This window comes from Callionymus lyra, chromosome 12 (genome assembly GCF_982586985.1).
Source record: "Callionymus lyra chromosome 12, fCalLyr1.hap1.1, whole genome shotgun sequence".
NCBI lineage: Eukaryota > Metazoa > Chordata > Actinopteri > Syngnathiformes > Callionymidae > Callionymus > Callionymus lyra.
In genome coordinates, this window is record NC_141829.1 from 27,380,954 (window position 1) to 27,395,442 (window position 14,489).

At 37.1% G+C, this 14,489-nt stretch overlaps 1 protein-coding gene across 1 annotated transcript in view; it reads right to left on the bottom strand.

Moving 5' to 3' along the window:
- The window catches only part of LOC148068838 (neuropilin-2-like), a 68,045-nt gene that overhangs the window by 11,304 nt on the left and 42,252 nt on the right, over positions 1-14,489 (bottom strand). The window contains exons 9-16 of the mRNA XM_087804730.1: positions 13,573-13,748; positions 12,873-13,040; positions 11,405-11,549; positions 6,437-6,511; positions 6,016-6,180; positions 1,685-1,953; positions 1,378-1,474; positions 892-924 (exon numbers count right to left, since the gene is read on the bottom strand). Of these exons, the coding sequence (XP_087660856.1) occupies positions 892-924; positions 1,378-1,474; positions 1,685-1,953; positions 6,016-6,180; positions 6,437-6,511; positions 11,405-11,549; positions 12,873-13,040; positions 13,573-13,748 (1,128 nt within the window). The remainder of the gene's footprint in view (positions 1-891; positions 925-1,377; positions 1,475-1,684; positions 1,954-6,015; positions 6,181-6,436; positions 6,512-11,404; positions 11,550-12,872; positions 13,041-13,572; positions 13,749-14,489) is intronic.

Consider the following 14,489-nt stretch of genomic DNA (forward strand, 5'->3'; position numbering starts at 1 on the left):
ATAGTTTAACATCTGATATTTTAGGTACCATTAGGTTGAATGACTAGTGCTTGATGTTGCTAACAAATGTATTTGCATTGTATCATATGTTGAGTCAACTCTTGCACAATAACAAATCAATTTCTGCTTCATAATTAAGGGTCAAATAAATAACGAAGCAAAACGTCCATCTTATATGTATACAGTCTACCAGCACTTATTGTCGCAACCCAGGAGCAAAGCCTGGATAAACCTTTCCATCTGTGTTAGGGCTGTCCTATTTGTGGATAAAAGAGCTAAAACAATGTTTGATCTTAACCCAACAAACATTTCTTTCAAGGATTGGCAGCTTTATGGTCAGACCAATGGTGCAAAAAACAAGGAAGAGAAGTGTAGACAGTGTCAGTAAAAATAAATCTCGCCATGTTAACTTCTCACTACATGATATGAACGTGGCAAGAAACACAATATCATTAGTGATGTTCTGAAGTTTCATCTGGACAAAAGATATCAACATTCACTTCTACGTATACCATCACTCAACTTGACAATATTATCATCTATTTGGAAGTGAAGTCAGTCCAGAAATGAGTCAATATTTTCTGAAACACAACGAAGAGCTTCAGGTCAGCAAAGTCATGCAGCGACTGCCTTAATAACAATCCAAGATCAATGTTGCAGAAATAAACACAAAAGCCTGCCACCCAAACCCAGAGGTCCTCCCTAGGTAGATATTTGTGGATCCTATTGTTGGTTTATGAATCTGATGAGCTTTAGGCTAAGATGAGTATGCATGTTACAGTAGCAAAGAGATAGGTTCAATCAGGGCCAGTGCAGTGCTGTGAGATGAGCAAAGCCAAAAGCAGGAAGCGCAGACATTTGGCACAAAGAGAAGTAGAAAGTATAACTTACTGGTTATGCCAGGAGTTATGGCGGGGAAAGGCTCTGGAGAGAGAAAGGAGAAAAGACTGTGACTGAATGTGTGGTTGCTCTTGTGAATGACTAAAATCAAGCATCAATGTGAACATTTACTTTTCACTGCTTTGTTTCTAACATCCAACTATCGCTTCCTTCTAGAAAGCCCTGCATCTGCATGTGTGATCCAAAACGGACTATTTATGAAAGTGGAAAAAATAAAGTCAGATGACAAGGCATAGATAGAGGAAATTTGCCCATGTAGAATATCTTTATCTCAGTGTAAAACTGTCACTCCATCGCTCTTACTTAGTTCTTTGCACATTTTGTCCACCTTTCCCTCTTTATTATGTTGTCTCTTTAGTTGGTGAGATTAAAAAAAAATAGAGAACTAAGAAAGATGATGTGTCAAATATATATGTCAAAAGATATTTTGCTCTGGTAAACAGAATTTCAAGTTGGAAAATACACATGTTTACATACGTGTACACTGCTCCAACTTCATGCTGTTGCTCATTTGGATGTTGTCTATTCGTATGTGGCCTCTGGTCGGGTGCTCAAAAAAACCCTCGAAGACGACCTGCAAAAATTAAGAGTACACAGACATGAAAACAGAATTAAATACATAATGACGTCATTTAACCATTAACCATTTAATCTAGCTAATTTAGCATCAATCCATAAGGCTTGTATCAAATATGAAATTAGACCCCTCACTGAGTCTGCTATTCTTCCATTTAATTCTATTAATCCACTATCCAATTATATCACAAAACAATGCTTTGTTTACCTGAAACTCTTTGGGGCTATATGGTAAAACAGTGCGACCTTCTCTCCATGGGGGCCCCTGGTCTCCTTTCAAAGTCCAAAGCAGAGCTTCCTCTTGGTCACTGTCCCTCAGCAGAACCCTCAGACTCCCCTGGGCCTCCCCTAGAATCTGGTAGTAGAAGAGGAGGCAGAGTGGGCCTTCCTCTGGACCCACTTCTGGACTCAGTAGACGGGCTCTTTTCCTCTGTGTGTGTACACCAGCGACCAAGTGGAGGTAGTTCCCTGAGTTGTCTAGGATTGAATAATATGACAGAGTTGTTGAATGTTTCAATTCTCATTTCCTTGAAATAAAAAAATAGAATTCATAATCTCAAAGCTTTTAATAAAGGGCACATTGTATGCATTTAGTATAGGAATTCCTTCATGTACAGTAGAGCTGGGCCTACCTCATGTGCAATTGAATGCAGTACTGGTGCAATGTGTGCATTACCGGAATCTTTGAAGTCTGGCCACAAATCAGACTGCCATTTCATTATGGTGGCATGGATTAAATTCAATAAACAAATACTGCCACATCACTGATAAACAGCCCTAATCGCTCCAAAGACTGACACCACATTCCGTTGCTTTCCCCCATTTTGTTACATTGACAGGTAAAACCTCACTTTAGTGATGCAAGTAGAAGTATATATTTGTTTGGGTTTTGCAAAAAGCTCTGGCTTAATGTCAGGTAGGTAGGTGCATATGGAACAGATCCTTGTGATTTAGCAAAACTTCGTTTCCCTTAAATATGATTTTCCATCCATTTGATAATAATTTGGGAAAGAAGCTGTTTCTCAGCCAAATTGTCTTATGCTATATGCTCTGCTGCCCCGTACCAGATGGAAGAGGAAAAAAGAGTGGCTTTGAATCTCTTATAAATGCACCATTCTGCATCTGTAGCAGTAAATGTCCATTATGGTGGGGGCAGTGCTCTTGACTACCCTCTGGGCATCCTTCATCAGTGTGTCGAGAGTCTTCTCTGCTGCATAGCAGCTGCCGTGCCACAAAGTGAGCTGATAACCCTGCAGACAGTTATTGGTGCTCTAAGTGAATTACTTGCTAAGGTACCGTGCTATTTGTGAGGAAAGACGCCTTTGACACCTGCTCAATAGGTTGCACTCTGAGTTAGAAAAATTATGTAAGGTTCCATTGAATTATAGATTATAGATTATAGAACAAAGAGTGTCGTCTAGAGGCTCAATAAAATGAAATCAGCCGATCACAGGTAAATTTATGTTTTTTTTTTTATTCTGGTCCCTTACTAAAAATGTTGGCTTATGGCTTGATCTTGATGTTACAAGTTAGTCTTCAATTCAATAATTTCGTAAAATCACATCTTCTCTACATCTTAAAAGTAGACGTCTGCCGGATAAACTTGGCTATCAAAGTACCACCACATCCTAGAATGTCTCGGTCCTCTTTCCTCAGCCAAGTCTGATAAATCAGCACTTCACACATAATGAATAATGGATTTGGGTTAAGGTAACTGTGTTCCTTCACTTGGAGGCGATAAAAGAGGGGAGAACCTAAATCACACTTGCTCATTAAGATCTGTTAGAGAAAGTTGAAGTGTTTTTTTTGTCTCTCCACGTTTGATCTTGGCTAACATACAAAGGGAGGGAATTAATTACCAACTCTCCATGGGAGGCAGAGGCAGCAAATTGGAAATGGCTTTGAGCGAGTGTGTGTGTGTGTGTATGGGGGGGTGGGGGGTGCACGTGTGCGTGTGTGTGCATCTGTAGGTGTGTGTGTGCATGTGTAGGTGTGTGTGCATGCCTGTGGGATGAAGTTATCTGTTTATGTTTACAGATTTCCTTTAGTACTGACCTGGCTACATACAGTGGATAATTAAGCTTGGCAGGACCAGTAAAATTCTTCCTGGTAATACTCCTGATCAAAGTAGGATATGCAATAAGGGGGCTCTTCTCTTTACCACATTCATAAGAACCTTGGTATGCAATGTAGCAAGGTGTTTGCACGGGTGCAGATACCTTGGGTACTGTTTGTTAGTTTCCTCAGAAAAAATCAGAGGCCTAACAACAATTCTGTCAAAGCCATCATGCTACATTTGTGAGTGTTCTGGGCTCTGCATGCTCTGTGCTCCCTTGTAAGTGTGTGTGTGTGCGTGTGCGTGCGAGTGTGATGTATAAAACAGACACTGCTCCGCTGGCTGTCTTATTAAGTATGAACAGATGTTTAAAATAAAAAACAACAGACAGGTCGGTGAGAGAAAGGTGGTTATAGTGATGAAGTGGGAGAGTAAAGGGACATGACAATTAAAAAGTAGCCACTTAATACCAAGAGGAAGTTCATAAGAAGTGAATTACTTCTTTAAGAGACATCGCAGTAAAAGAGGAATCAAATGTGTGGAATAACAACGCAGTGGAAACAGAGGACCTGGCAGAAGCAGTGTAAAGATGTCATGAATGGGGAAGAAAAGTATGTGAAGCATCCAGGAAGAAACAGTTAAGCAGAACAATCTAGGTTAGAGAAAGTGAGAATGCAAATTAAGATAAAACCTCAATAGAATTACTTCAGACCAAAGTGAAATCCCTGCGTCATGGTTGCTGTGAGTGTGCCCTCCTAATACGACAAACTGTACTATGCCACCAAAGGAACATTAACAGAAAAGTTTAGTTAGATGGAGGGATAGATGGACGGATGACACAATCTAAATCTAAGTATAAAGAACATAGATCAAAGAAAAATAACAATAATAAATAGTAGATTAACATGGAATATCATCTTTTCACTCCACTCCTGCCACCAAACTCAGAATTAAACAATCTAATAGCACAAGGAATGAGTCCCCGAGTCTATTAGTGTTGCATTTGGTTTTAATAAAAGCCAGAAGTTATTGATTGTTGCTGCGTGCATTGTAACGTAATAGTTATCCTTGAAAAAATCTGATTTGACACAAGAAAAAGGGTTTTAAGAGAGCGTGGTGTGGTTATGCTAAACAAGATTCTCCAGAAAAAACATGCGTCTTCAGTGCATTTCAATTGCAATTTCAATTAAAAGACAGTTTTGTGCAAACAGAAACTGATGGGTACAATAGAGGTCAATGATCAATTTAAGAGACACTTAAATCAACAAATTAGTTAAAAAAGTTTTTTCTAGCTTTTTCTTTAAATACTACTTTCATACAAAAAAATGATGTGATTATGATGTAATAATAAGGCAAACCTTTCATCAGGTGGGGTAAAAAAGTAATGTGGTAGTTCTCAAGACTGGTCTTTGTCTTCAGATTTGTCTTTAGACTATTTTTTGTGGTATTGGTCTCTTCTCTGTCTTGGCAGTCAACAATTTTGGTCTTGTCTTTGTCTCTCTTTCTATCACTCTTGCCAGCTCTCTGGCCGTGTTGGTAGTCTCTAAACACAGGGGAGCTGGATTATTTGTATACTTTTTTAATGAATTGTCTATTTCTGTTTAAAATATAATGTGTTTGACTAAATTATAGGGAACAATATTCCTCCTCATGGATGAATGTGCTACTGATAAAACAAGAAGAATGATTTTGCGTCAAACTGTTTACCTGAAAGACGAATGTGAATCACTTGTTTTATCACTTAACTGATCAAATGTACTCTCTACAGTTAAATCCAGTCCCTTTCAAAGAGAAACAAGTTGACTGATTGGTAAAATGTTGAGCCACAGGGTAAACTTTTTGCTTGACTGTCACTAAAAAGTGAAGCAAATGTTGTTGTTTTTGTTTACTTTTGATTTTATTACATTTTTCCTTTCTATGAATTTGCATAATAAGGTGTGTGGTTGACTAGATTGAAGAAAGGAGGTATGGTTTCATTGCCTAATCTTAATTAAGATCACCCAATCTCTACCACCTGACCTGAGAAATTGTAATTCCAAGATTAAATTCTATTCAATTTTAATTAAATTTATTACATTTAATTTCAAGATGGCCGTGACCACAGATTGGCTTCAAGAACGTTGAATTACTTTCAACCCGTGAAGTACAGTATATGAAACCATGATATTCGGATGTCAGAATATCAATTATACTCAAGACAAGTGGGTTTGTCATGTGGCACACCAGAAGATTTTTGTCATAAAAAAAAAACAATTGTCAAAAAGTAAAAAAAAAATAGAGCAAGCTTATGGTGTAGCATTTACTAATCATGTTAACAAAGTTACACTATTTAAATACAAAAAGTATTCATACATAATACTATAGGATCACGTTCTCTTTACTGATTTTTTAAAGACTGATTTTTTCATTATTAACAACCCTTATATCATACCGCACGTCACTTGAATATTCCTCCACATTATAAAGCAACTTCAAGTACTCACTGTCTGAGCCCAGTGCTAGATCCAATCTAGTTTCATGTGCTCCAGGTCCGGTGGACTTGCTGCTGCCTGTGTGCAGTGACCAACTCACACCTGACTGTGGATCTCCTGACCAGCCACACAAACTCTCCTCGAAGTCACACACAGCCGAAAGTGATTGACTGGTGGCTGTAACCAAGACAACACACAGAGTAACTTTACTACTCTTTCAGTAGAATCAGGTCAAGATAAAATAATGTGCATCCAGAAAATGTGTTGGACAGTGAAGTGAAAATTACTCTTGATGATCAATTACAATATGTCAATTATTTTCAATAACAAAAACTTGCTTAATAAGATGTTAAAAACAACAAAACACAACTGAATATCAACTGAATATTAACCATGACACAAATGTCGTGTGTATCGATGTGCATCCATTTACCAAGTCTTATGGCTGCAGTGGACTGCTTAATTCCTGGCGCGGTGGGGGTTGATGTGTCTGAGACTGTGGTGGTCTCTGTAAACAAGGATAAAAATACATGAATACAGCGCAAGCATAAAATGTTTTCCAGTCATCAACTAATCAGCAAGTGGTCCACACAGAATGCAGGCAACGTAATAACAGAATAATATACAATACAAAGCACTATCAACAACTTTATTTTTAAAGTCTCTTTTTCAGAGTTTTATTTAAACCACTGTAAAATAAGCATCACATTTTACTCACACTTGTGTGTATTACACTTCACTTTTTTTATGCTGTTTTTTTCCAGGGTAATCTACTTTGACAGGCAAAGTGAATATGCAAATACTTTTGAGTTACAGCCCTCTGGTTGTTTTCTTAATGTTTCCACAACCCAAAGTATGGTTTGTGTGGGCACGTGTTTTGTTTAGTCTCTTTTTTTTGCTTATCATTCATAGTGTGAACATTTCTTTTGTTCAAAATTAATGGCCACACGTTCTCGTCCTTTCTCCTAAACCCCTATGATCCAATTTTACGCCATCTTTCCATCGCATTTTCTGCTTTAAAGGTCAACCTACGTGTATTTAAAAGACAGTTAAATGGGAATTATAATGTAGGTCACAGGCATGTTCCGTGTTTTTGGTAATATACTCTTGGAAGTCAATACATATATGTTTCTTTTGTTTGATTAATATAAATATTATAAATATAAGCTAAAATGTTGTCAAACAAACCTAATTAGGAAGTAGAGGAGAAAACAATCATGTTCTGGGAATGGACTGATTTCATACAGAAAAACACTAAATAATAAAGGAGAAAAAAAAGGGAAAATAATGAACGCAGTGAGCAGTAAACATTAGCAGTAAAACAGGGTCTGTTGGTCTAGTGGAGGTGTGAAAAGAATTATACTGCAATTATCCGATAAGATACTGGCATTTAATCTCTTGACATTAACATAATACATCAATCGAGTGTAGACAAATAACCACACCCACAATGTAATCCAGGAGCACAAACAGTGAGTTTGCAAGAGGAAACGCTGTAGCTCTGTCTCACTGCAGCAGGCTCGACTTGGCAACTTGTGGTGTCTTCTTAAAACACTCAACTTAATTTAAATAATACAGCTAACTGTGTAATAGCGTAGTAAATCATCAATTGTTGATATAATGATGTGAATCATATTTTGATGTTCTTGCCACTACTTGTGCTTTAGCTACTTTTTTTTGATTGGTGTTGTATCAAAACAGTAGAAAAGTGATTGGAAACCAACCTACCTTATAATAAGACATACAATAAATAAAACTTAATAAAAACTAATAAAAAGACTTCTAGAATTTGAAGAAGAGTAGCAACTGCCACCCAGCATGTACTCTTCTCACCACGATCGGGGGATTGGGATTAAATGGTTTCCTTTCATAATGTTGTACACCAATACACCCAGGTATCAGCAGTATAACTGATGGACTGCAGGGCTCATTGGAAGCTGATGACTGAGCAATGTGCACATCGGGATAAAAAGTGTTCAATTTTTGAAAGAGTTGTTGGTATATATCTTATTTGACTGAATCTTTTCTTCTTTTTTTCTGTAGTTATTGGTTTTTCTTTGAAGGGTAATTCTCAGGATTAAGTTGGGAAAGAACGAAAATGAAAAATGTTTTGACTGCTATATTGTCTGTCTCACGGTTGTTGTATTAAAATGTATAAGTTGTGTATTTACCATGGCATTTGGTCATTATGTCATTATATGGTTAACAAACTATTTTTCTGGTCCATATTTTTAGTAAAAGTGCAGCACTCTTTTGTTTTGTGTGTAAATATCGAGTAAGCTTAATGGTTCAATTGTCAGGTTGACCTCAGTTCTGTCTAATGGGTGCACCTGGGTCTAAACAGAAACCATGTTGCCTGCTCTTGAGTCCCAGATGTTGGTGCAACATCAACTCTGCTGTCTTGCTATTAAATTGACTTCTCCCCTGTACCCTCATTCTGTTTTCCTTATGAACCTTCATGATTCGTATTCAGGTTCTGAGTTTCGTTATTTTGTTCCTCTGAGCCAGTTGTTGAGCTGTCTATAAGTTAAAGCAAAAGTTGCTTGTTATTTTATTTATTCTTTATTTCCTGTAAAGTATTAGGGTGTTAGCCTTCCATTTGTAACCAATACATTTTGTGTTTGATTACTAATCTATTTTGTACTCCGTAAACATGTACTGACATCTAAGCCTATCTTTTTCCCACCTGTATTTTTTGTTACTCTAAACCCTCAGCACAGAGACTGTAAAGAGGTAGTTTTGAGTCGCTTTGCTTTATTTATCATTTTTAGACCCCCAAAATGAGTTTTGATTGGTTCTTGGTTCCCCACAGAAGAAAGACCCATGTACTAAACCCTGACCCTCACTCCGTAGGGCTTCCCACACACATGACAATCAAGATAGAAATTCATACAAATATTTGTAAACAGGTAAAAATGTTTTTGTTTTTTTAAGTGTGCAACCTATCAATGCCTGAGAGGTTGGAATGCGCCCACATCCACACACATGAACACACAATCTTGAATGTTTGGCTGCATGCCCAGAACAGTAGAGCACCTTAAGAATGTTCGCAAAGAGTGAACAACGGAATAATTCAGGGTCCCACTGAGACAACAGATGCTTGTTTGTGTGTTCATGTGTCTAGGTAACACACCATTAATGTCGTTTACAGACTCAGAAAAGAGTTATATCCTGCCATTTACTAGCATCAAGCTTTGAGCGCAGCCACATGAATTTGGGACATTTTGGAACAATTTTGGAACGTAAAAAACAAATCAACTTGACTCCCTTTAGCATTAGGTCATGTTTTAAACTGATGACCTGGAGTCAAATTATGATCTGCAAAATAATAATAATAATTTCAGATTTTTTGCTTGGAAGGTTTTTCTTTACCTTTTTCTAGATGAAAGGTAGGTAACTTTGTTTCAACGATAACATTTGCTTCATACATTGTTTGTAATTAACCTAGACTAGAAAAGAATTGTACTGATTTGTGGACATGCAACAGAAATATAATATAATTAACTAGATACTAACATTTGTAGTTTGATTTGTTTTAACAACATACTGGCTTGACCACAAAAGACTTAAATAATCGCTTTTATTAGTGGGACCAGAAATCATGCACAGTCTTTAATCGTTTCTACACTAACTGGACTGTTAATAAAAAATGTAGAGTGACTTCACAGAGATCTTGCCCAGTAGAACGCAGCTTAGACATTATTTTAAGGCTGCTGGTCTGAAGGAAAAAGGGATTTTCATGCGTATCTAAGAAACCTCATAGGATTTGTAATGGAATGGAGGTCATATATGACTGCATCATCTTATTTAAGTGAAAGTGTATTGAAGTGGTCTGATGTTTGAGTTGTGTGCTTGTTGTCTTTTGCAAGAAGCTGTGTTCAGTGGACCAAAATCGATGTTTCCCATTAAATATTTCATCTCCTGTTAAAAACACTTATCAGCAGAGAGACACAAACTGCTATGTATATGAGCAATACAAAATCAACAAGAATTGTATTCATAAAATGTGCAGTTTTAACTGATGCTATAATCTAAACTGCACATAATGAAAGGTATAATGAGCCTTTAAGTCGTCCCTGTCTTTTGATGTTTCTTGACTCAACAGGGAATACAAGAAAAGGAGGTTAAGTTCTTTAATATACCTCAATGAATGCAAGGCCCTCTAGCCACGTCACCCAGTTTCTTTTTAACATATCAGCACCTTTCAAATGCCTTGTTCTGACATATCCAGGATATATTGTCCCATCGAGTTCCCTCTTTCTCTCTAGTCATGCATCTGGCAGCCAGAAACCCCACCACCCCGCTTGTCATTTCCCGCTCTTGCCATTACCTGCCACATTTCTCAATTTAGCTCGCTAGCTGAGATCTTATGGAACCCGAGCAGCTGTGAGGTTGGCCGTTATTGCACACATCTATTTGCTTTCTCTTTGTATACCTCTGACATTTTCACCTCATTGATCCTGTATATGTAAAAACATATAGAAGATGTGTATCTTGCAACTATTTAATCCGATCTATTTGGATTTTTGGACAAAAGTTCACAGGCTTAAAAAGAAACAGCCAGCTGTTGTTATTCATCCACTTGAAAATGTATGTTTCACATCCTTAGAACTCAATTAGCATCATAAACATTGTACCACGTCGACAATAGCCCCTATTATAAATGCACTTATTCAGCAGCCGAAAATCCTTTGGTGGCCACTGCTACTGGATTAATAAACTAGCAAGTGCTGAAGTCCTCCACATTACTAAGCCTAAACAACAAACAATAAAGAAAACCATTCCATGTTTGTGGTCTCATCAAAATTCTCTCAGCTCAGCACTTATTGAACATGCAACACAACGTGCTAAACACACAGATGGTCACTTAAATCAAAAGTCTCATGACCTAGACATGGTAATCCCAATCCAGACAGCCTCCTCTAGGGAAAGGTGATTAACTTTCACCCCAGTTTCATAATGAAAAGCATCAGTGGAGTGACATAAACATTTACTGCACCATCCTGTTTATCATAGAAAATCTTACTGTACATACATTTTACAAATGTCAGAACTGAAGCAGAAGAGGAGGTGCCACAATTCCTTAATTCTATTTTCATATAGTTCGAAATAGAATCACTGAGTCTTAATCTAGTTTACCCCAAGAAGCAAATAGACCTAGCATCACAAAGAGTTTTATTACTGCCTGTGCTTTTAGCCAATATCTGCCCTTTTTGTGTTCTAAATATCCTTTTTTATATTTAAAAGATTTTAAATCTGTAACCCACCCAACTGAATACTAATGCAGCAATATTTAATTTAAATCACAGTTTAGTCTTTTTTTCTTTAGTTGCATACCGTTGTTCATGCCTCTGGACTCACTCCAGCTGAAGGTAAGACACAGGTGTGTTCTTGTTCTTACCTGGCAGGTCACAGCCGAGCACCTCCATCCTCATGCCAATCCCAGCTGGGGACCACCTCTCCGGAAAGACCCGGATGAATTGTGATTTTATCTCTTCAAATCTCCTGACCTCTGGCATGTCATAGTGGCTGTTGCCTTCGAAGATCTTCAAAGTGTGGGAGAGAAAGAAGATCAATATTCAAATATTTACTGATGTTTATTATAAACAATGTAATAATTTAGAATTTATAAGGGGATTGGAGACAAGGGAAAGACATTTGACGCAGAGAATTACAAATATTTTACATTAACTTCCTTTGGGGGTTTTTATTATACCAATAGTATATAATGATTATGGATTCTTGTGTTCCTGAAATTAAACCCATGTGGAAGACACTTGACACGTGGAGGGCAATGATGTCACACATACTGATGAGTTCAATAGAGATCCAAGATCACTTAGGAGACACTTAAATCAACACATAAGTTGACCTCTGAGGCACCAAGTTACATGCATCCACAGGGCTGATATAAAATGTAAAATATAAAATGCAATTTCTGATGTGCATGGTTTGTAATCATCCTAAAGATGCTGTACTTTCTCACACATTCGGTCTTTAAGTAAAATTGTATTTGCCATGCATTTGTCTATCCGCAAGTCTTTCTTATGATCTCTTGACTGTTAAACACTTGAAAATACATTTTCACCACAGTGAAATTATCTGTTAAAATGCACTTGTCAGCCAAACGAAAGAAAAAGGACAAACATTGATTCCCTTCACAGTATGACGCATGTTATAAGAAACTACAATAACAACAACAACCATAGATTATATTTGTTCTTTGATTTCCAAGCACATTTCTCAGACAGCTTGAAGAGATCAGATATTTTCGTTTCACAAGCTGAGCATCATCAGACTAGAGAAAAATGTGACAGTTCTGATGATTGGTTTTGTTAATTGAACTGTATGTTTCTCCATTTTCTGAACTTAGGATATGGCATTTCCATGGACATTAATTTGAAAACACACGCAAAGGAGACAATGGGATTTTACAATCATGAGAACAGCAGCCCACTCAACACTACTATTAGAGCATTTAAGACATAGTCTCTGAGAGGGGAGTTTGAAGTGGCCCATCTCACAGTGCGTTAGACTGGCCTCAAAGCACTGTCGAGTGGTGCAGGAAAGACGTTTTTAATTAAGACCCATGAGAGAAAAGTAGGGGATGCTTGAACGGGAGCGAGAGAGAGTAGGATGGTGGGAAACCGGAAAAGAAGGAATTAGAAGAGGTTTGATTAAAATGAATTATTATCCGAGTGGAGGAGCTAATAAAATGGATCTTTAAACTGAAAACGGCAACTTTGGAAAACAATGAAAGGAAGGAGAGTGCCAAGGAAAACTGATGAAAGGCAGCTAAGAATACACTACAAATAAAACAGGTTGAGAGCTTGTGTGTCATCAAGAAACATTTCCGTGTTCTTTCACACCTTAGCAAGGCCAGTCTTGCTGTCTGTGATGAAGGTCCAGTCTCTGCCCGTCAAGCTGTGTGCCAGTTTATACTTCCTGACAAAAGCTCTGTTCTCAGTGCTCCCTTCCAGTCCTCGTGCTCCCTGGGTAATGATCCCACGCACCATTTTTATTGCACCAAGGTCAACCTGCAAGAAGAGCAGACAAGAATAGACTTTTACATTTGGCTCCAAAGAGTTTTTTGACATTAACATAAGGATTTGATCCCCTGTCAACATATCACAATATCAATACTTTGTTAAGAATGATTTTTAAAGTGATAGTAGGTTTCTGTCAGGTTCTCTTATATTTTCTGACCCACAGTCTAAAAAATCTAGGTTAATAAAATCAATAATAATGTGATTGGTCAGGGATCAAGTGCTTATTTCCTCCAATGTATAGGTTAGAAAAATGAAAATAATCGTTGCATCTTATCAGAACATATTTGAGTGAAATTTCATAAATGATCGTGTTTAAACTGCTCTCAGACAGGTGAACACTTAAACAAAAGTTGACGTTGAAATTTTTGACTATTGCGGATCTCTTCAGTTAAATGTTAAATCTTAAACAGTAAAAATAATCGAGAAAATAATGAATTAACTTTGAAGTAAATCATAATCATCCTTTCCTCTGCTCTAAACTCTTGTTTGATTACAGTTAAAAGTGTGCACAGTGACAAACCTGCAGCCACTCCTCTCCAGCTACAGGCTGTGTTGGATTAGGAAACCATCCAGAGCGACTGGCCACCAACCTCGCTGCTCCCATTGAACCATGGATGTCCCTAATGGAGGATCCAGTGATCTGAGAGTCCGGTAGCAGCCCAGACAACATTCCCTGTAGTTCTGAACATGGGGCATCTGATGAAAAATGCACAATTTCACAAAATTTGAGTGACAACTGAACTTATTTACTGACATTTTTACAGGTTTTTATAAGACTATAGTGTCAGAGAGAGTTTGCCAGTCTTTCTAGGTTATTGGCAACAAGTGATCATAAAACAACGAAGAATAATTGCCGCATCCTTCATAATGTTTTTTGACACTGACAATTTTGACATTATATAATAATTAAGAAAACATTGGGCAACACTTTAGAATGGGTAAGATTAACTATTAATAAACTACTTATTTATATGTGTATTAACAGCAAATTAGCTAAGTACAAATAGGTTAATATGCGGATTGCGATTGCCCTGATATACAGTATATATATATATATATATATATATATATATATATATATATACTGTATATATACATATAAAACTGTTAACAAAAAACTAAGCTGTTAAATGTATATGTTTGTACAAAAACATACATGATCTTTATCTGAGAAATGTGGATTGAAAACTAAAAATGTTAACTGGATGTGAATGTTAAAAATGAAAATAAAGGACAACAGGACAATAAGCATTAGAGAAAAGACAGAAACAAAGTAGGAGCAAAGAGATGAGCAGTAGACATGGAATTAGAGGAAAAGAGGTTGGATTTTAAAAGACAAAAGGTCAGAGAAGATGAGGGAAGAGATAGGCATGTGAATAAGAGGACAATAAAAAAGAACTACAAAGTGATTGACGATGTTGGATGACAGTGATTGAT